Genomic DNA, 27,040 nt, shown 5'->3' with positions numbered 1-27,040 from the left:
TTGTTAATGTGATGTATCACGTTGATTGATTTGCGAATGTTGAACCAGCCCTGCATCCCAGGAATGAATCCCACTTGATCATGGTGAATAATTCTTTTTATGTGCCGTTGAATTCGATTTGCTAGTATCTTATTGAGAATTTTTGCATCCATATTCATCAGGGATATTGGCCTGTAGTTCTCTTTTTTTACTGGGTCTCTGTCTGGTTTAGGAATCAAAGTAATACTGGCTTCATAGAATGAGTCTGGAAGTTTTCCTTCCCTTTCTATTTCTTGGAATAGCTTGAGAAGGATAGGTATTATCTCTGCTTTAAACGTCTGGTAGAACTCCCCTGGGAAGCCATCTGGTCCTGGACTCTTATTTGTTGGGAGATTTTTGATAACCGATTCAATTTCTTCGCTGGTGATGGGTCTGTTCAAGCTTTCTATTTCCTCCTGATTGAGTTTTGGAAGAGTGTGGGTGTTCAGGAATTTGTCCATTTCTTCCAGGCTGTCCAATTTGTTGGCATATAATTTTTCATAGCATTCCCTGATAATTGTTTGTATCTCTGAGGGATTGGTTGTAATAATTCCATTTTCATTCATGATTTTATCTTTTTGGGTCATCTCCCTTTTCTTTTTGAGAAGCCTGGCTAGAGGTTTGTCAATTTTGTTTATTTTTTCAAAAAACCAACTCTTGGTTCCGTTGATCTGCTCTACAGTTTTTTTAGATTCTATATTGTTTATTTCTGCTCTGATCTTTATTATTTCTCTTCTTCTGCTGGGTTTGGGGTGTCTTTGCTGTTCTGCTTCTATTTCCTTTAGAAATGTGCTGTTAGATTTTGTATTTGGGATTTTTCTTGTTTCTTGAGATAGGCCTGGATTGCAATGTATTTTCCTCTCAGGACTGCCTTCGCTGTGTCCCAAAGCGTTTGGATTGTTGTATTTTCATTTTTGTTTGTTTCCATATATTTTTTAATTTCTTCTCTAATTGCCTGGTTGACCCACTCATTCTTTAGTAGGGTGTTCTTTAACCTCCATGCTTTTGGAGGTTTTCCAGACTTTTTTCTGTGGTTGATTTCCAGCTTCATAGCATTGTGGTCTGAAAGTATGCATGGTATGATTTCAATTCTTGTAAACTTATGAAGGGCTGTTTTGTGACCCAGTATATGATCTATCTTGGAGAATGTTCCATGTGCACTCGAGAAGAAAGTATATTCTGTTGCTTTGGGATGCAGCGTTCTAAATAGATCTGTCAAGTCCATCTGATCCAATGTCTCATTCAGGGCCCTTGTTTCTTTATTGACCGTGTGTCTAGATGATCTATCCATTTCTGTAAGTGGGGTGTTAAAGTCCCCTGCAATGACCACATTCTTATCAATAAGGTTGCTTATGTTTATGAGTAATTGTTTTATATATTTGGGCGCTCCGGTATTCGGCGCATAGACATTTATAATTGTTAGCTCTTCCTGATGGATAGACCCTGTCACTATTATATAATGTCCTTCTTCATCTCTTGTTACAGCCTTTAATTTAAAGTCTAGTTTGTCTGATATAAGTATGGCTACTCCAGCTTTCTTTTGGCTTCCAGTAGCATGATAAATAGTTCTCCATCCCGTCACTCTCAATCTAAAGGTGTCCTCAGGTCTAAAATGAGTCTCTTGTAGACAGCAAATAGATGGGTCTTGTTTTTTTATCCATTCTGATACCCTATGTCTTTTGGTTGGCGCATTTAATCCATTTACATTCAGTGTTATTATAGAAAGATACGGGTTTAGAGTCATTGTGATGTCTGTATGTTTTATGCTTGTAGTGATGTCTCTGGTACTTTGTCTCACAGGGTCCCCCTTAGGATCTCTTGGAGGGCTGGTTTAGTGGTGACAAATTCCTTCAGTTTTTGTTTGTTTGGGAAGACCTTTATCTCTCCTTCTATTCTAAATGACAGACTTGCTGGATAAAGGATTCTCGGCTGCATATTTTTTCTGTCTAGCACCCTGAAAATCTCGTGCCAATTCTTTCTGGCCTGCCAAGTTTCAAAAGAGAGATCAGTCACGAGTCTTATAGGTCTCCCTTTATATGTGAGGGCACGTTTACCCCTTGCTGCTTTCAGAATTTTCTCTTTATCCTTGTATTTTGCCAGTTTCACTATGATATGTCGTGCAGAAGATCGATTCAAGTTACGTCTGAAGGGAGTTCTCTGTGCCTCTTGGATTTCAATGCCTTTTTCCTTCCCCACTTCAGGGAAGTTCTCAGCTATTATTTCTTCAAGTACCCCTTCAGCACCTTTCCCTCTCTCTTCCTCCTCTGGGATACCAATTATGCATATATTATTTCTTTTTAGTGTATCACTTAGTTCTCTAATTTTCCCCTCATACTCCTGGATTTTTTTATCTCTCTTTTTCTCAGCTTCCTCTTTTTCCATAACTTTATCTTCTAGTTCACCTATTCTCTCCTCTGCCTCTTCAATCCAAGCCGTGGTGGTTTCCACTTTGTTCTGCATTTCGTTTAAAGCGTTTTTCAGCTCCTCGTGACTGTTCCTTAGTCCCTTGATCTCTGTAGCAAGAGATTCTCTGCTGTCAGCTACACTGTTTTCAAGCCCAGCGATTAATTTTATGACTATTATTCTAAATTCACTTTCTGTTATATTATTTAAATCCTTTTTGATCAGCTCATTAGCTGTTGTTATTTCCTGGAGATTCTTCTGAGGGGAATTCTTCCGCTTGGTCATTTTGGATAGTCCCTGGCGTGGTGAGGACCTGCAGGGCACTTCCCCTGTGCTGTGGTGTATAAGTGGAGTTGGTGGGCGGAGCCGCAGTCAGAACTGATGTCTGCCCCCAGCCCACCGCTGGGGCCACAGTCAGACTGGTGTGTGCCTTCTCTTCCCCTCTCCTAGGGGCGGGATTCACTGTGGGGTGGGGTGGCCTGTCTGGGCTACTTGCACACTGCCAGGCTTGTGATGCTGGGGATCTGGCGTCTTAGCTGGGGTGGGTAGGCAAGGTGCACGGGGGCAGGAGGGGCAGGCTTAGCTTGCTTCTCCTTAGGTGATCCACTTCAGGAGGGGCCCTGTGGCAGCAGGAGGGAGTCAGATCTGCTGCCGGAGGTTTGGCTCCACAGACGCACAGAGTTGGGTGTTTGCGTGGAGCGAGCAAGTTCCCTGGCAGGAACTGGTTCTCTTTGGGATTTTGGCTGGGGGATGGGCGGTGGAGATGGCGCTGGCGAGCTCCTTTGTTCCCCACCAAACTGAGCTCTGTCTTCCGGGGCTCAGCAGCTCTCCTTCCCTTTGTCCTCCAGCCTTCCTGCTTTCCGAGCAGAGCTGTTAACTTATGACCTTCCAGACGCTAAGTCGCGCTTGCTGTTGGAACACAGTCCGTCAGGCCCCTCCGCTTTTTGCAAGCCAGACTCGGGGGCTCTGCTTGGCCGGCAAGCCGCCCCTCCGCCCCGGCTCCCTCCCGCCAGTCCGTGGATCGCGCACCGCCTCGCCGCCCTTCCTACCCTCTTCCGTGGGCCTCTCGTCTGCGCTTGGCTCCGGCGACTCCGTTCTGCTAATCCTCTGGTGGTTTTCTGGGTTATTTAGGCAGGTGTAGGTGGAATCTAAGTGATCAGCAGGACGCGCGGTGAGCCCAGCGTCCTCCTACGCCGCCATCTTCCCTAAGACGTCTTTAATAGGTGAGTGAATAATCTGTGGTACATACAAACAATGGAATACTATTCAACAATAAAAAGTAATAAATTATCGATTTATGATATAACCTGGATGACTTTTTTTTTAATTTTTTTAAAAAATTGTATTTATTTTTGAGAAGGAGAGAGAGAGACAGAGTGTGAGTGCGGGAGACACACACACACACACACACACACACACACACACACACACAGAATCTGAAGCAGGCTCCAGGCTCTGAGCCATCAGCACAGAACCTGATGTGGGGCTCAAACCAGCAAACCATGAGATCGTGACCTGAGCCGAAGTCAGAAGCTTAACCGACTGAGTGACCCGGGTGTCCCTAACATGGATGACTCTTAAATGCATGTTGCTAAGCAAAAGAAGCCAGTCCACAAATGTTACATACTGTTTGGTTCCATTTATATGGCATGATAGAAAAGACACAACTAAAGAGACAACAGTTTTGTTCGTTGGTTTTTCTTTTTGTTTTTGTTTTGCAGGGGGGGAGGGAGTGGTTGAATAATTGGAGCACAGGGGATTTTTTAGGATGGTGAAACTATCCTCTATAATACTCTAACAACACTATGCATTTTTCAAACCTCATAGAACATGAGATCACAAAGAGTGAACCTTAATGTATGCAAATGAAAATCAGTTCAGAGACCTGGGTGTCCCAGGATGGAATGCAGACTGTGACCAAATAATTCTAGCTGTATTACAAATGTGTGAAATAATATCAGTGAAGAGGATGAAGGAAAAGAGGTGCTGACCTAAGTGACTTTGAAAATGAGTGGATAATTTATGACTAAAGAAAAAGGAACTGTATTCCAGTTAGTAAAGTTTCTCAGAAAGGTATGGGCTAATAATCTGAAATCAACATACATGTTTACTGGGATTGAATAAATAAGTATATGAATGGTGGATAGTTGGAGCCAATTTTCTCATGGAGCTAAGCAAAGGGGGAAGGCTGGAATGAATAATGTGATTCGAGGTTAGGGTTAGAGAAATCAGTATGACTTAGTTTGGTATAGATACAGATGGAGAAATATAGAAATTATAGATATATGTGCATACATGGGGTAGTATACAGACATTTTCCTAGCTTTGTCTTCTAAGGGGGCTTATTAGATTCTACTAAGATTCTAGTAGTAATGGAATAATTTAAGCAGGAAAATAAATAACCTAATACTGGGTTATGACCTAAGTATAAAATAAATATCCATGAACCCATACTGCTGTACATAAGTGACTGAATCAATAAATAAATCAGGGATAATAGAGTACTGTATTGAAAGAAGGGGGGAAGAGTAACTTTACAGAAGAGAAACTTGACAAATACTACCTTAGGTAGCTGATCAAGGTGATATCATCAGTTACATCATGTTTATAATATGTGCCCTTGATGGAATGCAATGAAAATAGCCCCTTAAGTCCTGAGAATTTCCTCCCAAGAGGAAATTTCTCCCAAGAACCCATAGTGCCAGTCTAATCATGAGAAAAACACCAAACACATCCCAGTTGAGGTACACTATTAAATACCTTCCTCAAACTGTCAAGGTCATAAAAAATAAGGAAAGTGAGAATCTGTCATGACCTAGAAGGGCCTAGGAGAAATGATGCTCAAATGCAATGTGATATCATGGATAGGATCTTCGGCCAGAGAAAGGATGTTAGGGAAAAAATAAAGGAAATCTGAAAGAAGTATAGACTTTAATTAATCATAATGTGTAGATGGTGGTTCATTATCTGTGCCAAATGTATCATATCAATATATGATATTAACAATAGGGGAGAGTGAGTGCTAGGTATAAGGGAACTCTCTATACCATCTTTGCAACTTTTCTGTAAATATAGAACTATTTTAATTTGTAAGCTTATTTTATTTTATTTTTTGCAAGCTTATTTTAAAATAAATGATTTTAAATAAACATGAACACTGCAATTGTGATGTACTTACCTAGGGTCTATCAGTGTCCAATTCTCCCATTCAGCCACCCTGTCTGGGGCCTACCAGTACTGACCACAGGGATGGGGCTCTGTGGAGATCCCTCTGTTCTGCTGTGGGTGGTTCCCTTAGACTTCACTTGAAGTTCTTGCCTTCACTTTTTTAGGGCCTGAGCACCTTCCCTCTGCTGGCCTGAGGTCAGTACCCTGGTCTGATACTCTCAGCAGCCAGAGCCCACAGGGAAAATTTAGCAGGGTGAAATCAGATAGTCCCTGCCTGGGTCTACTGGGGCTGAAAGCCCTTGGTACTCTGTGGGATACCCTTTAATCTGGGGTGGGTAGTCCCCTCAAGCATCACTCAGGGTCTTTACCTTACCTCCTGGCAGGGCCTGGGCTCCTCTTCCATCTGCTGACTGGACTCCTCCGCACTCATAACAAAATCTTCACTACTCTGAGACACCAGAGGCACAGGTACAGGGAAGTCAATTACTGAGATCCCTGCATAGGGCCTGCTGGGCTGACAGCAGGGTTGGGGCTCTAAGCTGGTCCCTCTGGTTTGCAGGAAGAAATATCCTCAGTCCTCAGTCAGATTTCTAAACTTGACTTGTAGATGGACTGGGGACTCACCCTTCTGCTGAGTTGGCCAGCCTTAGATCAAAGCCAAATCCCCACCCCTTCCTATATTTCCACCCCAAATCCCAATCTCAAGAGGATGCAGTGAAATAGTGCCTGCACTTAACAATCATACCCAGTGCTCCCAAGGCAGACAGACAGCAGAGGCAAGGCTCTATGTGAGGCAATCTGTTCTCTGGTAGACAATTCCTCTAGGTTTTCCTCCTGCTTCTCACCGTCACTTCTATTCAGGTCTGAGACGCTTCTGCTGGCCTGAGATTGACACTCTGGTCCAATGACATCACCTTTCATTCAAAAAGTAATAGTATTTGCTACAGACCATGTGAAAATGTTGAGTATAGCTGATAGAATTTTATTTTTTTTTAATTCAATCAAGCCAGAGTTACTACAATTATAAAGAGCTTTGAACACATCATTGTCACCTCCAGTCAATTTAACAAGGAACTGCACTATCTAAAATGATTCTCTCCTTCCATTCTGTAAAAGGTTTACACGCCTGGAGTCAGCCCTCTACCCCAGCAGGTATATGGTGGCAACCTACACCAGCAAATAGAGCCATAGGACATTTATGGTATGGCTGCGAAGAACTCAGGAAACAGAGGAGGCGGTCTAAGTTGAGTTAGCATCTAGATCATTTTTTAATGATCTAGCCCCAACTTTAGTGCTGGAAGGGCACTATACACAGAAGAAATAGCCTTCCCCAACAGGCATCAAGACAGCTCTTAGCCCTGGTACACTGGCAAGGATGCACAGAACCATGAAAGTAGTGAAGAGATATAGGCTTCCCAAAATTCATTAATATTACCACTGGGTGATGCATGGGAGCTCACTATATTCTGCCTGACAGGTGGGCGAGGGGGATTCTAAGGTAGGGAGGGGTATCAGGCATGCCTCTGGTCCTTTATCCAATATATCTGCCCACTCAGATTGCTGTGCAACTTTAGACTGATAATAATGATTCATAGATATTCCAAGCCTTTTCCTAGAAGTTGTCTAGGACCCTCCAAGATTCCACATGCTCTCTCCTTCTGGTTCCTTTTCCCTTATATGCTGAGCTGTAAATTCACAACCCAGACTGCCAGCCTGGCCTGGGCTATCTGGGCTTCATTTAGTATGTGGTCTCTCTCACGGACTCTAGAAATTTCTTCGCTCTCCAGACCTCCTGATACTCCTCACTAGCTGACAGCATCCTATCTAGAATATTTCCTGAGACTCGGTCATTCTGATCAAATCCTTGCTTCTTACAGTAAATGGAAAAAAATCTTATTGATACAGAATTTTAAAACACTCCCCCATAGATATCCTGGTACTCAAGATACCTTACAAATATCATGCTTGCTACTGATGAGGAATTAATTAGTGAAGAATTCATTTTTGAACAACATAATTTGAAAACATGGAAATACCAAATAAAATAACAGTGAGAATAAGTTTGACACAAAAGATTGATCAGCATTTAAAATTGATCAATTTAAAATGCTTGTGAGAGTTCAGGATATTTACATACATTACTGTGTGAGAACATAAATTGGTACAGCATTGTTGAAACAGAATATAGCAATACTCATACAAATTTGCAGTCACCACACTACTTCCACTTTAACCCAATGTTCACTTCTATGTCTTTCCTGTAAGAAAACATCCATGTTTACCTAATAATTTATATTTAATAATGTTGGTATCAGTTCTATTAGTTATAGCAACAAATGGGAAAAAAACACGTGTCCATCAGGATGAGAATGGTTAAATTACTTATGGTACATCTGCACTTTTTAGAATTCTTGGCAGTAGTTAAGAGCGAGGTGGACCTATATTGCTCTCACAGAAAGATCCTGCATTCATTTTGTTAGGGATAAGGGCAAGAGGCAAGACAATATGTGTATCATTATCCAAGTACATTAAAAAAAAAACAAATTATATTTTTCTAGGACATCTATGTAAGAAAAAGCCCAGTCTATATTTTAATATAATATATACATTTTAAAATTGTGGTTACTTCTGAGGAGGGCTGAATTTTGGGGTATGGAGTAAGGAATGAGATTTTTGATTTATCCATGTTTTTAGAATTTCTTTAGCATCAAGGATATGTGCCCTATTTCTTTTATAATTAGTATATTTAAGAAAGGCTCCCAACAGAAAAAGTAGCTGTGTATTATCCAGATGAAGTAACTGCTATCTGATGTAATGGAAGAAGCCTGAAATATGAATGAGTTAACACTGTGAAAGTTTCTTCCTCAGGCACATAAAATCTGACAAAGGTAGGCAATACCTCTGCTGTCCGGTGACCCCAGGATGCAGGCTGCTCCCATCATGTGTCCCCACATCTCAGCAGAAGCTCTGCGTGTTTGCTGTTCATTGAATAGAAAGCATGGAGGTAGCTTACTGACTCAAATGTGTTGGTCTGCAGATGACAAACACTGCTTCTGTTCATATTTCAGGGGCAAGGATAGTCACAAAACCTGTTCTAATACAAGTGCATTTGATGATATTGTATAGCTTATGAGCCCAGGAAAGAGGGCAAGACAGCTGCGGAAGAGCACTTACAGTCTCTCTATAAATAGTTACAGAGCAAGTTATCAGTAATGTACAACACTTAGAATTTGTATGACAAAAGCCCTCTTCATTCTTGGAGAAGTTTCGGAGAAGGCCAGAATTGCCTTGCAACACTCCAAATTTTTCTAAGTGCTACTGTGTGACAGGTGTTCAAATATAGTAGCACACCTGTTTTCTAAAGAACACTGGAAATTTTAGCAGGGAGGTGTCACCTTTCCTCATGCTATAAGGACCTTCCTGTACTGACCTTTTCAATAACCTCTGTAATCTCAATACACTGACACTTTGCTTCTTCCTTTTGCTACATGATCAAAAATCACAACTTTTGAGTTTCTACTATGCACCACGTGATAAACACAACTGAACACTTGCACACATACCTTAGGGCACACTGAAAACCAGGATTTTTCCCTTCAGCAGATACAGACAAGAGTCAGGAAAATGGTGGTCCGTTAGCTTTTCTTTTCTTATCAAAGCTGGCACATCTTCTGGGAAGACCTTTTCTACTGAATAGTTGTTGACTGAATAATTGTTCCACTAAGGTATCCATATCTTATCCCTGGAACCTGTGAGTATGGTATGTTACACTTTGCAGATGTAATAAGGTTATGAAAATGACTTTAAAAATAAAGCTGTTACACTGGATTATCAGAGTGGGCCCAATCTAATGACATGAGGCCTTAATAAGCAGAGAACTGTTTCTGGGTGGATACGAAAGAGATACAGCACAGTTGGGGGAGGGGCAGTTAGATTCCAAGCGTGAGAAGAATGAAAGGTTTTATTGCTGATTCAGAATATATGGGCTCAGGGGTACCTGGGTGGTTCAGTTGGTTGAGCATCCGACTCTTGATTTCAGCTCAGGTCATGATCCCAGAGTCCTAACATCAAGACCTATGTCAGGCTCCGTGCTGAGTTTGGAGCCTACTTAAGATTCTCTGTTCCTCTTCCCCTCTCTACCCTGCTCCCATGCTCTTCCTCTCTAAAATAAAAATAAATAAAGTTTGAAAAATAAAGTTTAAAAAATATATATGGGCTCAGATGCAAGGATTGGAGACAGGCCTGGAGAAACTATGTCAGCTCCAGCTGACAGTCAGCAGGAAAACAGTGCCTCAGTCTTATTACCACAAAGAACTGGATTGTGCCAACTGCCTGAATGATCTTGGAAAGATACTCTTCCCAGAACTCATGATGAGAGGCCTGCCAGCTGAAAGTTTGACTTGGGCCTTGTGAAACCCGGAAGAGAGAATTCAACAGAAGCAACTTGGATTTCTCACCCACAGACATGTGAGATAATAACCGTGTGCTGTTGCAATCTGCTAAATTTGTGGTAATTTGTTATGGCAGTTGTGGAATACTAGTCCAGCCTCTTGGAAGGAGTACAGGGTCTGTTAGAATTCAGCCTTTGCTGATGGAAGCTGACTTCCCCCATCCTTCCTCATCTACTGCTTAGGGACGGAGGCTTTGGTTCTCATGACTTAGTTAAGCTCACTCATCAGTGTATGGATTCAGTGGCCAGTCTCCGATAAGTCACCAGATTTCTCATCTGCTTTATAAAATCTCCTATTTCAGGGCTATCTTTCAAGAATCTGTAGATTCTGTGCCAAATCAGATTCTACCTCAGGAGCTGATTTGGAAAATACTTTTAAGAGTGTGCTGGCAGCTCCCAGATCAGATGAGCAAACATCAAACATCACTGCCAAAGTAAACGACCACATATACTGGGCTGTTGTTAGCAGAGGGGTTCCATGGTCAGGGATGACACAGACAGGATTTGTCTGCAATGAATCGGAATGCTCTAAGGCAGGGAAAAGAAAGGTGATTCTGGGTTGTTGTACCCTCTCCGCCCCCCCCCCCCAGAGCAGAGTGCAGTCTTATGAAAGGATTCAGGGGAGAACTGGACAGCAGGTCAGGATCCAGATTTGGACACCAGGACACATTGGGGAAAACCCAGGGCAAGAGTCATAACTGGGAGCGCGCTGGTTCTCATCTTGTGTACTAGCACTGGGCAGAGTCAGCTTTAAAAGAACCCTGCGGCTAGGGGCAGGTGCACCTTATGCAAATGCAGCCCAGAGATACTCCCCACGTAATGTTTAATTCTCATTTCACCTTATTAATCCATCTGAATTTAATACATTGGCTGCATCTTGCTTCCTTTTACTTTCTGGGACACACTGAAGAGTAGGGAGCAGAGAAATGAAGTAAGAGACACAGGTCAACCTCAGGCAGGGAGAAGCCAAACAGTGTGTGTTCTAGAAGAAATCAGATCAGGGCCCTTAGTCCCAGCCTTGTCACTTACAAGCCAGGTGAACTCAGGAAAATTTCAGTTACGTAAGCTTTCATCTGTGAACTGAGTTTTATAAGCAGTCTTCTTGTTTTTGGCTTACATATATCTTGTAAGTAGGAATGGTAGGATATATCTAACTTAAGGAAGACTCGGGCATAGTGTCTGGCATGTATTATATTTTGATAAATTTTAGTTATTACTGCTACTATCATTTTTACCCTAAAACCTACCACCCTCCCTTCTGAGATTTTTTTTTAGTCCAGGTAATTTCAGTGAATTCATACCCCTCAGGACATGGCACAAGAAAACAGCCAATATGATGCTAAGCAAGTTAAACTAAGTTGCTTGCTGTATAACTTTTTTGAGGCTATGTTATTTATTGTTGTTGTGGGAAAATCTTGCTCAGTTTTGTGCATATCAAACCTCCTGGAATTTGTATTAAAGTCTGTTTCCATCTCTTCCTTCCCTCTGGACTTCCATCTGAAACACTTTTATATGCAATTATTTCACCCCGATCACAAATATAATTCTAGCTTAGAGTTTACCAAATTACATTTCAGATAACTTAATTAAAATGCCCATTTAGGGCACCTGGATGGATCAGTAGTTAAGCATCTGACTTCGGCTCAGGTCATGATCTCACAGTTCATGAGTTTGAGTCCCTCATAGGGTGAGCTCGTGCCCTGCTTTGTGAGCACAAACCCCGCTTCAGGTGAGCACGAGCCCCAAATCTGGTGAGCATGAGCCCTGCTGCTCTCTCTCTCTCTCTCTGTCTGTCTCTCTGTGTCTCTCTCTCTGTCTCTCTCTCTCTCTCTCCCTCCCTCCCTCTCTCTCTGCCCCTTGCTCACTTGTGTCCTCTCTCTCTCTCAAAAAAAAAAAAAAATGCTCATGTAGTGGATGGGCTTTGCCTCTTCCATCCCAGGGCAAAGATCGCCAGCACAGCAACTTCTGAGCATTCTACCTCCTGTGAGTATCACAGCCACTCTTTTAATGTGACATGCCAAATTGCCTATTCTGTGCACTGTGTTCTGCACAGGGACAAGACCATAGCACCTCTTCTATTCCTGGCCCAGGTGAAGATTTCTCTCTGCTTTATCTATGATCTTTTTTTTTTTTCTCAACGTTTTTATTTATTTTTGGGACAGAGAGAGACAGAGCATGAACGGGGGAGGGGCAGAGAGAGATCCATGAACTGCAAGATCATGACCTGAGTCAAAGTCAGACACTTAACCTACTGAGCCATCTAGGTGCCCTATATTGTAATAAATGGTACCTGTTTCTCAGTGGCCCATTTTCTTTTCTCCAACAATAATTGAGCATCTACTCTTTGCAAAGCTCCATGTTAGTACTGGAAATGCTAACATGAACAAGAACTATCCCTGCCCACAGAATTCTGAAGTCTCAGAGCAGCTATGATACAAGGAATATTGTAAGATACTCCCTATGACAAAAAACACAAATCAAAAGATGGTATGAGGACACGGAGGTTTTAGGTGTGAGCAGTCAGGTGTAAAAGCCCTGTGGCAAGGGGGTTTGAGACCTTGGGAAAGTGAAAGTCCTTCAGGGTGAGGTGCTTTGAACTAAGCTGCGTGGTGGGTCAGACGAGTTTGTCTGAGTGCTGAGCAGGGTCCAAAACCTCAAATGATTTGTCTCACAATGAGACCGAAGCCTGGAATAGAAAAGCGTTTTCAATACTTAAAGATCATAGATAGGGGCGCCTGGGTGGCGCAGTCGGTTAAGCGTCCGACTTCAGCCAGGTCACGATCTCGCGCTCCGTGAGTTCGAGCCCCGCGTCAGGCTCTATGCTGACAGCTCAGGGCCTGGAGCCTGCTTTGGATTCCGTCTCCCTCTCTCTGCCCCTCCCCCCTCACATTCTGTCTCTCTCTCTCAAAAGTAAATACATATTTAAAAAAATTTAAAGAATTTATTGCAATATAATTATTTATCCTTCATTCTTGAATAAACTAAATATATCCAGTTGTGTGTATATGTGTGTGTGTGTATATATATATATATATATATATATATATATGTATGTATATAGTTACAAAACAAGACTAAAAGTGATAAATGAAACTAAGAATTTATCATTTTATATCTATCTCTCCATTTCTGGACCCCAAGTATTACACTACTGAGTTTTTCACACTTCCAAGGAAATGCCTCATCTACTGCCACGTTATCTTGTTCCATATTACTAAATAAGATGGAAGTTTTCCAATTTTACAAAATAATAAAACTCTTACTCTTGAGTCTCATCCACACCAATAAATATTTGAGCAGTATCATTCATAAATTTGGATTATGAAGCTACTTAAGCCTTCTAGTAAAAGGAACAATATTTTACAAAATTATCCAGGTTACCACATAGAACAGAAATAACAAATACATTGTACACTGTGTTTTCTCCAGCCCCACCCTGATCCTCTACTCCTTAAAATATAGACTTCTCTTTTTAACAACAAAGTAAAGAATCTGCCTCAGACTTTATTAGGGGTGGGAGGAGCTGCTGGCATGGCCTTGGTGCACACACTGGTTTTGGCCCTGGAGCGGGCACTGGTCGCGGCCTTGGAATGTGCACTGGTCACGGCCCTGGCACGTGCACTGGCCATGGCAGCAGTATGAGCCCTGGCTGCGGCTCGGGCTCGGGCTCGCTCTTCTTCATCTCTCAAAGCCTCTTCATACCAGGCTGGGAAAGCACTGGGGACGGTATCGTGAACTTTGGCTAGAAACTCCAGGACTCTCATCTTGCTGGTCTCGGCGTGGGCTCTGGGGCCCCACAGGAACTCATAGCGCGGAGGGTCGCTGTTGGGCACCTGGCGGTACTCCAGGTACTTTTCTTTCACAAAATCCTTGGTGATGAGCTTCCTGGGCTCCCCAAAGATGAAGTGCTGCCTCCCCTCGTATAACCCCATCACATTCAATGTTTGCCAGACTTGTTCCTCCATGGCACGGTTGCGATTTGTGAAGATCACACCCAGAATAGTCATCAGCAATCCTGTCTTGGGCACACCACCGTGATCACTCAGTACTGCATCGTAACTTGGTTCCAGTTTGTTCACAAGGACATAGATGTGCCGGTTGGGATCTGCTTCCTTCAAGTCAAGACCAAAAACCAGCTCCAAGTGGTCAGAGGCTCTCTTGAGGATCTCATGGAACTGGTTCCTATACATTTGGATTACATTTCTCAGCATTCCCGCCTTGGTAATGAGCTCTTTCTTTTGATATTTGCGCAGCAGATAGTGCACTAGCAAAACCACCTTCTCATCTAGCAGGTCTCTCTGAAAGGGCAGAGCGGTGGGCTGGACCTGAGAGGATCTTGGCCTTTCCTCCCCTCGGTTGTTGGCAGCTTCATTCGATTTTGTGTATGAAACAGCCACAGGAGTAGTGGTGGTGGCTGTGGCTCTCTGACGCTCCTGGGGAGCACGATATAACCCAGCAGTAGGTGAGCTGTTGAAATGAGGACAGCAAAGGGAGGGGAAAACTTCTCCCACTGCTGTAGTGGCCTGAGCACTCACCAGATCCTGGGGCTTTTCTGGAGCCTGGCGGCGTTTCTCACGGGCACGGAGCTTACTCTTCTGACCCCGGGGCATGATGAGTTTTGATAAGAGCAGGGGACAAATGGGCAGATGACTCAGTGATCTGAAAGGGAAAGAATGACATTGTAGGGCCACTTCAACAAAGAAATACAGCCTTGGCTTTATTGAAGGCTAACTCTGCGGGTTTCCTTGAGGGCGCTGCTCAAGGAACCCACAAGGCTCCTATTCTTTGATTGCCTCTGCCCTGAGGACCCTGTGGACCTTAGCTCCTACCTACAGATCTATCTGGAGCTCACTGGGGCTTAGAGCAGTTGCTCTGAGTTAGGGAGCATTTCAGTTCACATTAAGGGTCATCACTTCACTTTGGGCAGGACCTGGGGTCCCCATGCTCTGCTTTTCAGAGGCTCACCCCTCGTCTCAAAGCCCTCAATCACTCTGAGACCTCAGAGGAGGAACTGAGGGGAACTTCATCTTACTATGTCTGCCTGGGAATGCACAGGGAAGAAAGCACAGGCAGAGCTCTGAGGAATCCTTTCCATTCTAGAGTAATTAGGGTTCTCCTCACTCAAGCTGGAAAAGCGTTGATCCTTCCAGTAATGAAAATGATGCTGCCCGCTCGACCAGATTTCATCTTCCTGACTGCCCAAGGGTGTGAGGGGGTGCCTCAGCCTCACATCGTTACCAAGGCCTCCCAGGGCTGACCTCATTGGTGGGGCTTTGTGAGGTACCCTTTGTTGACAGTGGGTTTATCCTTTATACCTCATTCAGTGTCTTCACTACACTGTGGCAGGGCCTGGGGGCTCCTCCCTCCCCTAACCTAACACCTACCTCCTCCTAGTCTAAAGTATTCACTGACGCTGAAACACCAAATACAGATGTCAGGATGCCTTACATTAATCCAACCTAGCCTGCAGCCTCTGGAATAGAAAGTATGGGCAAGACTCCACAAAGCCCCTGTGTTCTGGAGTGGGTGGTTCCCTCAGATGTCACTCAGAGTTCTTGCCTTTACTCCCTTTAGAGCCTCAGACTGTTCCCTCTGCTGATTTGAAGTTGACAGACTTTTCTGATTACCTCACCTACCTCATTCCCCTCCGGGGAACTTTAGAAGGTAGTCAGATGTCCATATGTCAAATGCTTCCTGGCTAGGTTCTATCAAGGCAAATAGCAGGGACAGAACTGACTGGGAACCCCTCTAATCTAGAGTGGCTGATCCCCTCACACCTAACTCACGGTTTTCCCTTAATTCCAGGCAGGGCCTGGATCTCCTCCCTTGACTGTTCTGATGCTGCCCAATAACACCAAAGTTAGTGCTGCCCTCAGATACCAGAGGCAGAAGTCAGGGTGCATCACATTCTTAAATCCCCGTGGGACATCCCAGGTTGGATAGGAGAGGTGGTGCTCTGTGAGGCCTCCTTTGTTCTGTTGAGGGGAGTGGCTCCCTCAGATGTCCGAGTCCTTACCTTTACTCCTGTTAGGGCCTGGGACCATTCTTCTGCTGCTCTGAAGCTGACACCCTCACCCCCATCAGTCCCCTTGGGAAATTTAGAAGGTTCTCAGAGTTTGCTACATCAGACCATTGATTCTTGCTTGGGTTCTGTCAGGGCTGATAGTAGGGTCGGGACTCTCTGGGAGGAGCTTCCCCAGTCTGGGATGGGCAGTACCATCACACTTAACTCAGGATCTTTACCTTACTTAATTCCAGGCAGAGCCCACAGGTCCTCCCTCAGTGGAAATGTCACACCACTGCCCTCAGACCAATGCCTTCACTTCCCTGAGACCCCAAGGCGGCTATCAGAGTATACCATTTCTGGCCAGCTTTGCCTGGGGTGTCGCAGTGGTGGTGTTCTCTGTCACATAGGGTTTCAAGAAATTTTTAATTAGTTTTACTTCTGACTGATCCTAGGTATCCTCCCCTCCATGTTAGCCCTAAACCGAGGCCCTCCCATGTCACTCTCCAGTTTCTAGAGGATAAAGCGAAAGGGCTTCTGACCTTCATCACAAGCATATCAGGGCCTCCCAGAGCTGACAGCAGAAGCTGGCCACTGTGCTGCCCATCTGTTGGGGTGGGAAATTCTCACAGAAATCAGACTGAGTCCTCACCTTTACTTCTGTTATTACCTGGGACCTCCCTCTCTGTAGCCTTGAGGCCACACCCACCTCCAAATGCCCTCAAGTCCCTGAGTCCCCAGTGGGGAAATTTGGAGGTCACTCCTTAGGCAATCCCTGCACAGAGCTTGCTAGGACTGTAAGCAGGGGTGAGTCTCTGTGGGGTCGACACTCTCCTGGAGTGAGGATTCTGTTAAACTCAATCCAGGACCTTGTCTCAACTCCAGGCAGAGACTGGACTCTTCCTTTTGGTAACCTGACACTGCCCACCACAGATCAAGGTGTTCATTTCCCTGAGACACCAGAGACAGAATTCAGGGGAAGCATTTCCATCCACCCCTTTCTGGAATTTCCCAAGGCTGACAACAGGGATGGGGCTGTGTGGTGGCATCTTCCATTCTGGTATGGGTTGTTCCCTCTGATCTCATTCAGAGTCCTCACCTTTCCTGCTGTTAGGGTCTGGGATTCCTCTGTCTGCTGGCCTGAGGTTGACAGGCCGATTGACTGTCCTCACTTCAAAATTTTAGATTTTCTATATTTACTACAGATCATGTGATGATTTTGAGAGTGGCTAGCAGAGACTTTTTTTAAAGAATTCAATCAAATTGGAGTTATTACACAAAAAATATAGCTTTGGACTCCACAATATATCTGTCACTACCAGTCAATTTAATAAGGAACTACACCAACTACAGTCATTCTCCATCTACCTGTAGGTATTTCCATTGTGGGCCCACCCCCACGCCCCTCCAGTCAGCATCTGGTAGCAATAAAGACCACAAGACACAGCCAGAGTACATCTGCCTTCTGGTGTGCAAACAAGTCAGGAAGCAAGGGAGGTAATCTAAGCTGAGGATAACACCTGGGTTATTTATCAAGACAGGTCTATACACAGCCCTTTCTTCCCAGAGTCACTGGGGTAATGAGCCTCAGCGAACTCCCCCTCCAGTTACCCTCCTTGCAGCTACACACCTCCTTCCAGCACTCACTGGTAATACTTGCCCTTTTTGAAACATTCTGAATCACCAACCAAGCCCAGCCACTTGCAGAGCCTCAATCTCAGTGTCAGGAGGGCCACAGCTTAGGGGAAGAATTAGCCTTGTCCATCAGGCTAGTGGTCCGTCAAGACCACTCACGGCTCCGGTACACTGGCAAGGATGCATAGAATGATTAGAGTAGTGAAGAGATGTAGCTCTTCCAAATTCCATCAGTAATATTACTTGGTGGGTGACACAGGGGGAGCCAGCTATATGCTGCCCGACGGTGGGCAGGGGGCACTCTGGGGTGAGGGGGCTATCGGGCATGCCTCTAGGGTCCTTTCATCCAGCAGATCTACTCACTCACATCACTCTAAAACGTTGGGCTGGCAGTGAAGATACAGATTCCCTAGCCTATCCAGCTATCTGGTACCCTCTACCAGATTCCCCACGTTCTCTCCTTCTGGCACCTTGTCTATTTTTGCTGAAGCCTACGTTCAGGTCCCTGACTACCAGCTGCCCTGGGCTGTCTCATGGATTCTGGAAGTTGCTCTACTTCCTTCACCCCTGGTCCTCTTGATATTCCTCACTTATTGATGTTTTCCTGTCCAGGCCCATTTCCTGGTACCTGGTCATTGTGACAAATCCTATGTTCTCAAAGGAAAGGGGAAAATCTTTTGGACATAGAATTTTAAACTATGCACCCAGAAGAATCCTAGTACTTAATCTACACTGCAGAAATCCTGCTTTATATGGGTGAGTGATTAAATTAATTTTCTGCTTAATCTGTTTAGGAAATAGGGAAATACAAATTAAACTAGCAGTGAGATAATATACTTTTGATCAAAAGTTGACCAAAATTTAAAAAGTTGATAAAGTAAAATGCCAATGAGAGCCTAATTTATTCACATACATAAATATATGAAAAATAATTTGATATAGCATTATTAGAACAGAATATCAATTGGGGCTCCTTGGTGGCTCAGTCGGTTAAGCGTCCCACTTCAGCTCAGGTCAGGATCTCGTGGTTTGTGAGTTCGAGCCCCGCATCGGGCTCTGTGCTGACCGCTCAGAGCCTGGAGCCTGTTTCAGATTCTGTGTCTCCCTCTCTCTCTGCACCTTCCCCGCTCATGCTCTGTCTCTCTCTGTCTCTCAGAAATGAATAAACGTTAAAAAAATTTAAAAAAACAATATCAAGAAGATTTGTAAAAATTTACTGTCGTCAGATTCTTTCCACTTTAATTGCACTGTTCTACATCTCTCCATAACAAAACATCCACATTTTCCCAAGAATTGATGTTCAATGATGTTGATGTCAGTTCTCTTAATCATAGCGACACATGAGAAGCAACTTGTGTATCCTTCAAGAGGCGAATGGTTAAATTAATTATGGTACATACACACTTTAGAATTCTAGAAAGTGGTTAACAGGGTGAGGTGGATCTGTTTGTGCTCTCTCAGAAAGATCCTGCATTTATTTTATTCAGTGACAAGGGCAAGAAGCAAAATGATATGTACACTGTTATACATGTATTTTTTAAAATCCATGGTATATTTTTCCAATACATGTATGTAAGAATAGTCCTGGAAAAAAATCTTAAAATACTACAAAACAAGATTTTTTAATGCAGTTACCTCCGGGATGGGATAAAATTTAGAGGAACATAGTAAGGAAGGAGAATTATAATCTATCCCTATTATTAGAATTTTTTGGCAACACGAATATATGCCCTATTTTCTTTGTAATTAAAATACATGAGAATAGAAATAGTATCTACGTATTATTCAGATAAAGTATTTATGAGATATAATGGGAAAACGTGGTTTAGAATTGCTTCACATGACAACGTTTTATTTCTTAGGTACATAACATTTGATGAGCATTGGCAAGGTGTTTCAATTGTCAGGTGATCCCAGGATCCAGGGCGCTTCCGTCATGAACTTCCCCAGCCCAACACAGGCTCTGTATGTGTGCTGCTCGATAAAACAAAAAGCGTGCAAGTGGCATACTAGTTCTCAGATACCTTTGTCTGGAGGTGAGAGGCATGCTTCTGCTCATATTTCAGCGCCAAGGATAGTCACTTGACCCTTCCTAACTACTAGTAGAGTGTCAAGTAGCCTCCAAGAATAGAGAACAAGACATGAAGTAACTGAGCATCTGCAGACCTTCCCATTAACTGTTACATAATAGGCACTGAGAAAACAGCAACTATTACAGTTTGCTATGACATTAGCCCTCTTTATTCCTGGAGAATTTTCCGAGAAGATCAAATGTAGCTGCCTTTCAACAACTTTTTCTAGTGTCCATGTGTGACCAGTGTTTTCAAATACAAGATCACACCAGTTTTCTAAAGGGCACTGGAAATAATCTCAGCAGGCAGATGTCACCCCTTTTCACTGTATATCCCCTTTCTGCTCTGACCATGGATTATAATAATGTTATAATCTCAATACACTCAGAATTTTCTGATTCCTTTTGCTACATGGAAAACCTATAATTTGTGAGTCTCTGCTATCCACTACCTGAATAATGTGGCTGAACACTTGTTCAGGTATCTGTAAGCACACTGAAAAATTAGGATTTTCCTCTGAGGCAGATAGAGACAAGAGTCAGGAGTATGCTGGTGAAGTTTTTTCTTTTCTTATGAAAACTGGTGTGTCTGCCAGAAATATTTTCTGTCTTGGTGGTGGACTGAATGATTGTTCCACAAAGATGCCCGTACCCTTATCCCTGCAACTTGTGAATATGTTATGTCACATGGCCAAAGGCACTTTGCATATGCCATTAAAATTAAGGAATGGACCTTCAGAGAGGGAGATTATAATGTATTACCTGAGCAGACTCAATCTAATGACATGAGCCCTTATAAGCAGAGGACTTTTGTTTGGCCAGAGGCAGAACAGAGATGCAGCACAGTGGGAGTAGGAGAGTTTCCACATGAGACAGAGTCAACATGCTGTTTCTGAAGTAGGGACCCATTTGCAAGGAGTGGAGAGAGGCCTTGAGGAGCTATGGCAGCTGCAGCTGACAGCAAGGAAACGTGGCCTAGGTCTTAACATTACAGAGAACTGAATTCTTCATAGAACTGGATTCCTAAAGCAACCTGTGCAAGTGTGGAATGAGATTCTTCTCAGTATCTCCCCATAAGAACCCAGACTGACAGCTTGATTTGGGCTTTGTGTAACCCTGAACAAAGAAAACAGCACAGCCAACTCATATGTATTACCTACAGAAAGGTGAGATAATAAATGTGTGTTGTTTTAAGTGCCTTGATTTATGACAATTTGTCAGCAATAGAAAGTTACTACATTCTCCTGGAAGGACACCTGAGTTTTTAAGAATCCAGCTTCTGCTGATTGTTGCTATATAGTGATTTCTTCACACCTTCATCATCTACCACTTAGGAGGGAGGCTTTGGTTCCTGACCACTTAGTTAAGCTCTCTCATCAATTTATGGATTCAGTGGCCAGTCTCAAATATTTTATCAGATTAAGTTCTTTTGTCTTACTAATCCCATTTGCTTTCTAAAAACTCTTTAGGGGCACCTGGGTGGTTCTGTCGATCAAGCATCTGACTATTGGTTTTGGCTCAGGTCACGGTCTTGCAAGCCCAGCATTGGGTTCTGTGCTGACACCCGGAGCTTGCTTAAGATTCTCTCTGACCCTCCCTTGGTCACGCTGTCCCTGCCTCTCTCAAAAATAAAAATAAATAAATAAATAAACTTAAACAAATAAATTAAAAAAAATATTCCCTAACTTCAGGGTTATCTTTCAAGAATCAGTAGATCCTGTGCCAAATCAGACTGCTCACAAGCTAATTTGGAAAAAAAAACTTTGAGTGAGAGAGAAGCACCAAGAGCAGATGAGCAGTCTAAACTTCACTGCCAAAGTAAACAACCACATGAATGGGATTACTGTTATCACAGAGGGATTCCGTGGTCAGGCATGGGACAGACAGGGGACATCTTCAGGAGTTTGGAATGCACTAAGTTAGGGGAAAGGCACGTGATTCTGGGGCTTCTGTTTCACTGTGAACAGAGTGCAGCCTTATGAAAGGAAGTTGGACAGCTGGTCAGGATAGAGATTTTGACATGAAGGCATACTGGGAAGACCCAGGGAAAGAGTGATGTAATTCAGGAAGCGCTGGAACTGGTCCCAAATTCTGGGACCTGGGTGGAGTCAGCTCTCAAGGAACCCTGCGGGTAGAAGCAGGAGGAGCCTAGGTAGATTAAGCCCACCAACTCTCCTGAAATTGTTTTTAATTCTCATTTTCTTCTTTATTCCAGCTGGGCTTAATATATTGGCCACAGGGTCCTTCATTTCAATTCCCTGAGACATTGTGGAGTAGTGAGAGTAGAAATGAATTAAAAGACAAAACATTTGCTTTATTCAAGAAGGAGTGGAATAGTGAGGGACCCTAAATGAAGTCAGACCAGATGTCTAGTCCCACTTCTGACATTTATGAGCCAGATGAAGTCAGGAAAATTGCAGAGCTCTGTAAGACTTTTCTGTGAAATGAGCTAGAGAGGTCCTAGTCTATAGGACTCCTGGGATGTATATAATGTATGAAAGCACTCGGCACATGTCTAGCATGTATTCTGTTTTTAATAATTTGCAGTAATGACTATTACTTTTTTGACCCAGACTTTACTGAAATCTGCTCTGTGATTTTTTTTTTTTAATCCAAGAGGTATCAGAGAATATGCAGCACCCTATGAGACAGCACAACAAATCAGCCAACACGATGCATAGCAAGTAAAGCTAAATTACTTACTATGCGTGCTTTTCAGGATATGCTATTTATTGCATGTTGGGGAGAGTCTTCCCAGTTAGGTGGAAGTTAAGAGTCATTGGGGTCAAGAACCAACTCCCTCCAACTGTCCTTCCATCCAAACCACTTCTCTTTTCATTTATTTCAGTTCCATTCAAAATCTATCCCTCACTTGGGAGTTTGCCAAATTACACATAACTTAATAAGATGAACTTGAATGTAGTGGGAGGTCTCTCGAGGCCAGAGCAAAGATTGCTAGCACAGTGGCTTCTAAGCATACCCATGTCATGTGAGTATCACCTCTAGTTCTCAGAAACTCCCTGGGGATGATATGCCTAAAACACAGTTTGTGTGCTGTGTTGAACCGCACTGGGAAAAGAACCGTGGGGAAGGATGCAGGACACCTTACATTCCCCAGGAGATTTCTCTCTGGTTAATTCATGATTTTAAAGTAGCTGCTAAATAGTTTTCCATTCCAGGCTTTACGTCTCTTAACTCTGGACACAACTTCTGGGGGTCTGGCCCCTACCCACCGCCCCCACAGCCTCATCTGACCCACCACCCAGCTTCTTGTAAAACTGACTCACACCAAAGGACTTGCAGTTGCCCAAAGCCCCAGACCCGCTGGCCTGAGGGCACCTTACACTTGACTTCTCACATCTGGATCCTCCCCATGGGAGGATGTGAGAAGTGAAGTGATAAGTGCCCTGAGGCCAGTGGGTGTATCCCATCCTCTGTCCTACTTGACAGCTACTTCTACACTCTCAAATTCTATGGGCACAGTGGGTTTTGATTATCCTGACACTCCCAGTACTAGCACGAAGACTCCCAAAGAGCAGATGCTCAAGGAATGTTTGAGAAATAAACGAGACAGTGTGCAAGACGTCTAATTTATTATGCTATAATTAATTCTACATTATTGAATAAACTAAGCACATCTAAGTGTGTATATATGTGTGTGTGTGTGTGTGTGTATGTATGTGTGTGTGTGTCTATATTAACTTGAGAGAACAGACCAAACGGTGATAAAGGAATGTAAAAAAATTCATCATCTTTTACACTCTCTATTTCTTGATCCCAGCATTTTACTGCTGAGTTCTTTCATGGAAATGCTACGATGTTATGTTCCAAGTAACTAAATAAAATGGAAAATTTCCCAATTTTTTCTATAAAATTGTAAAACTCTTACTCTTAAAACTCATGAACATCAGTAAATGAATTACTTATTCATAAACTCATACTCTGAAGCTACTTAAACTTTCTGTTAAAAGGAGCAACATTTAAACAAATATCCAGGTTCCTTCATAGAACACAAACATGTTATATATTCTCTGGTCTCCAGCCCCACCCTGACTTTTCACTAATGAGAACATTAACTGTTCTCTTCAAACAGATAGTAAGTAACCTTCCTCAGCCTTCACTTGGGGCAGGAAAAGCTGCTGGCTATGGCCTTGGCACGTGCACTGGCCATGGCAGCGGTACCAGCCTTGGCTAGAACTCTGGCTCGGGCTCGCTCTTCCTCATCTCTCAAAGCCTCTTCATAACAGCCTGGGAAGGCAGTGGGGGCGGTATCATGGGCCTTGGCCACAAACTCAAGGACTTTCATCTTGCTGGTCTCAGTGTAGGCTCTGGGGCCCCACAGGAACTCATAGTGCTGAGGATCGCTGTTGGGCACCTGGCGGTACTCCAGGTACTTTTCTTTCACCCAATCTTTGGTGATGAGCTTCTTGGGATCCCCATAGATGAAATTCTTTATTCCATCATACAACCCCATCATATTCAGCACTTCCCAGACTTCCTCCTCAGTGGCACGGTTGCCCTTTGTGAAGATCACACCCAGGACAGTCATCAACAGGCCTGTCTTGGGCACAGCTCCATTATCATTCACTCTTGCATCGCAGCTCCGTTCCAGTTTGTTGATAAGGACGTAGGTGTTCCTGTTGGGATCCATTTCCTTTACATCAAGGCCAAAGACCAGCTCCAAGTGCTCAGAGGCTTTCCTTAGGATCTCATGGAAGTGATTCTTATAAGTCTGGATTACATTTCTCAGCATATCTGCCTTAGTAATTGGCTCTTTCACTTTATACTTGTACAGCAGGTAGTATACCAACAGAGCAACTTTCTCTTCTATAGGGCCTCTGCGACCTTGCTCAGTGGTATCCCTGGCCTTTGAGGTATTTTGCTTTTCCTCCACTTGATTGCTGGCATCTTCATTAAATTTTGTGTTTGAAGCAGCTGCAGCAGTAGTGCTGGTGGAGCAGACTCCTCCAGGAACTTTAGGACTCCTGGGTGTTCCCGTGGCAGGGGAGCTCTGGGGAGCATCTTTGAAATGAGGAGATGGGGAAGAGGGAGACTCTTCTTCCTCTGGGGCAGTGGTCTGAGCAGGCACCAGACGCTCTGGCCCTTCTCGAGCCTGGCGGCGTTTTTCACGGGCACGAAGCTTACTCTTCTGGCCCCGAGGCATGATTCTGGTCAGGGACAGCAGGCACGAATGTGGAAAAGAGGATAGATGATTCAGTGACCTGGAGAAAAGAGGATGAAATAGTGTGATATCCTTTGGCAGAGAGATACCACCTTGGGCTTTATCAACAGCCATTTCTTCAGGTTCCTTGAGGGTACTGCTCTAGGATCCCACAAGACTCCTCTTTTTGGATTAGCCTTTCCTCTGAGGACTCTGGAAGTAGCCAGAGTTCACCTTGGGCTGAAGCTTTCCACCCCTACCTGAGTCTACGGGAGCTGATACAGGGTTTGGCAGGTCCAGGCTCTATGGAGCCTCCCTTGTTGTGGAGTAAGGGACATTTCCATTCACACTCAGCACCATTTCCTTGACTTCTGATAGGACCTGTGGTCCTCTGATTAACCGATTTGATGCTGCCTCTTCATTCCAAAGCCCTCACCTCAACTGACGTCCTGGAGGAGGAACTGAAGGGGCACTATATCTGAGCACATCTGCCCAGGGTCACCCTAAGACAACAGAAATGGCAAAGCTATGTGGGACCTTCTTCATCCTAGGATAATTAGGGTTCTCACTTCGCATTTAGAGTCCACAACTTGGCTTCTTGCAGGGCCTAGGACTGTCTCTTGGCTGACCTTAGACCTATCCCCTCAGAGCAAGAATTATACATTTTTGAAAAATTTGAGGAGTTTGGGGAGGACTCAGTCTAACGTATCTTCCCCAGGGACCCCTTCGAGGGATGATATCACATGGAGGGCTCTGAAAAGCCTCTGTTCTGTGATGAGTGGTCTGCCCAATGCTCAGGTTCCTTATTATGTCTCCTCTCCTTGACTGCCAGTTACCCTCCCTTCTGCAGACTTTGAGGGCTATAATAATCAGACCAAGGCAGTCATCCACCAGATATCCTAGAATATGCAGTGGGGGGGGGGGGGGTAGGAGTGGGAGGAGACCCAAAATGATAGATATCCCCAGGGTTTTCCAGAGCTGATCACAGAAGAAGGTCCTGATTCTGTGCATCCCCCTCTGTTCTCACTTTGACCCCTAGAAGTAACCAAGTTATCTCCTTATAATAGGGCTCTTGTCTCCCTGGGGCCACTGAGGATAAAGTGAGAGGCATCTTAGCCTCACAGCCCTGCTAAGGATCCACCAGGGCTTATAGACGGGAAGTATTCTTTGGGGCCCCTTTTGTCTTGAGGGAGGAATTCCCCTCAGTCTTTTTTCAAGGTTATCAACGTCACTCAAATCCACCCCTAGGCCTCCATCTGCTAACCTGAGTCGAATGGCCTTAGACCAAGGCTCTTATGCACACCTCTTCCCGAAACTAACCAAAAGATGAAGCAAGGGGGCACCCGAGCCTTATGGCGGCCACACTAGGAGCCTCCAAGGGCACATAGCAGGGGTGGGGCTCTTTAGAGCTCTGGTTTCTCCTAGAACACAAATAGGGGCGTTCATCAACTCCAGGCAGAGCCTGAGACTCGGTCCTCTGATCGCTTGAGGCACACACTGGAGTCAAATATCCTCACCCCTTGGGGTCTCCTAAGGCTGACAGCAGGGGCACGGCTCAGAGGGGGCTCCTCTCTTATGGGGGAGGGGAAGTTCCACTGAGTTCACTCTATGTCCTCCGCTTACTCCTCTGATACTAACACCCTGGTTCGGTGCTATTATTTATCTGAGTTCTCAGAAGGAGAATTCACCCAGCAGTACATCGGGTAATCCCTGCCTGGAACCATCTAGGGCTAACGGCAGTGGCAGGACTGTGGAGTCTTATGTCTGTAGGGACGGAGTGGAAGCGGGGGTTCCTCAAACCTTACTCAATATTCTTATCTTACCTGAGATGAACATGAATTCCGCCCTCCACCGATCCGCCGCGACCCTCTCACAACAGGGGCGCACCTCCCACGGACCCCAGAAACGGAAGTCAGGGTGGGCACATCCGGCTTCTCCTGCCTGGGGCCTCACAAGGGGGGACTGCTGAAGTCGGGCGATAAAGAGTGTCTCTGTGGTGCCCCCCCACTGTTAAAGTGTCAGTAGTACTCAAAGTCATATCTAAGTAGGTTCTCATTTTGGCTCCTGGTGCATTGACTAAAGGCTCCCTGGGAAATACCCCCCTCTCTACCACCACATCGTCCCCCCCAC

General features: G+C 44.2%; 2 protein-coding genes across 3 annotated transcripts; both read right to left on the bottom strand.

The window, feature by feature from the left end:
* Nucleotides 1-13,536: 13,536 nt before the first annotated feature.
* Nucleotides 13,537-15,252, bottom strand: LOC121026080 (melanoma-associated antigen B10-like). 2 transcript variants are annotated; one of them, XM_040468899.1, is made up of 2 exons: nucleotides 15,161-15,252; nucleotides 13,537-14,698 (listed from the first exon to the last, which is right to left on the bottom strand). In XM_040468899.1, the coding sequence occupies exon 2, from the start codon at nucleotides 14,647-14,649 to the stop codon at nucleotides 13,537-13,539; it is 1,113 nt and encodes a 370-aa protein (XP_040324833.1). In that variant the 5' UTR covers nucleotides 14,650-14,698; nucleotides 15,161-15,252. The 2 variants fall into 2 exon arrangements, with proteins under 2 accessions (XP_040324833.1, XP_040324834.1); XM_040468900.1 differs by having other exon boundaries at nucleotides 15,072-15,188.
* An 8,609-nt stretch (nucleotides 15,253-23,861) lies between these two features.
* On the bottom strand, nucleotides 23,862-26,807 carry LOC121026086 (melanoma-associated antigen B10). Its single transcript, XM_040468909.1, has 2 exons — nucleotides 26,734-26,807; nucleotides 23,862-24,971 (listed from the first exon to the last, which is right to left on the bottom strand). Exon 2 carries the CDS (start codon nucleotides 24,911-24,913, stop codon nucleotides 23,867-23,869), a length of 1,047 nt encoding a protein of 348 aa, XP_040324843.1. The 5' UTR covers nucleotides 24,914-24,971; nucleotides 26,734-26,807; the 3' UTR covers nucleotides 23,862-23,866.
* Nucleotides 26,808-27,040: the final 233 nt, after the last annotated feature.

This window comes from Herpailurus yagouaroundi, unplaced genomic scaffold, assembly GCF_014898765.1.
Source record: "Herpailurus yagouaroundi ecotype Mexico unplaced genomic scaffold, PumYag 67793, whole genome shotgun sequence".
Classification (NCBI taxonomy): domain Eukaryota; kingdom Metazoa; phylum Chordata; class Mammalia; order Carnivora; family Felidae; genus Herpailurus; species Herpailurus yagouaroundi.
Note: the sequence above shows the minus strand (reverse complement) of the source record. Positions and strands in the feature narration are given on the sequence as shown.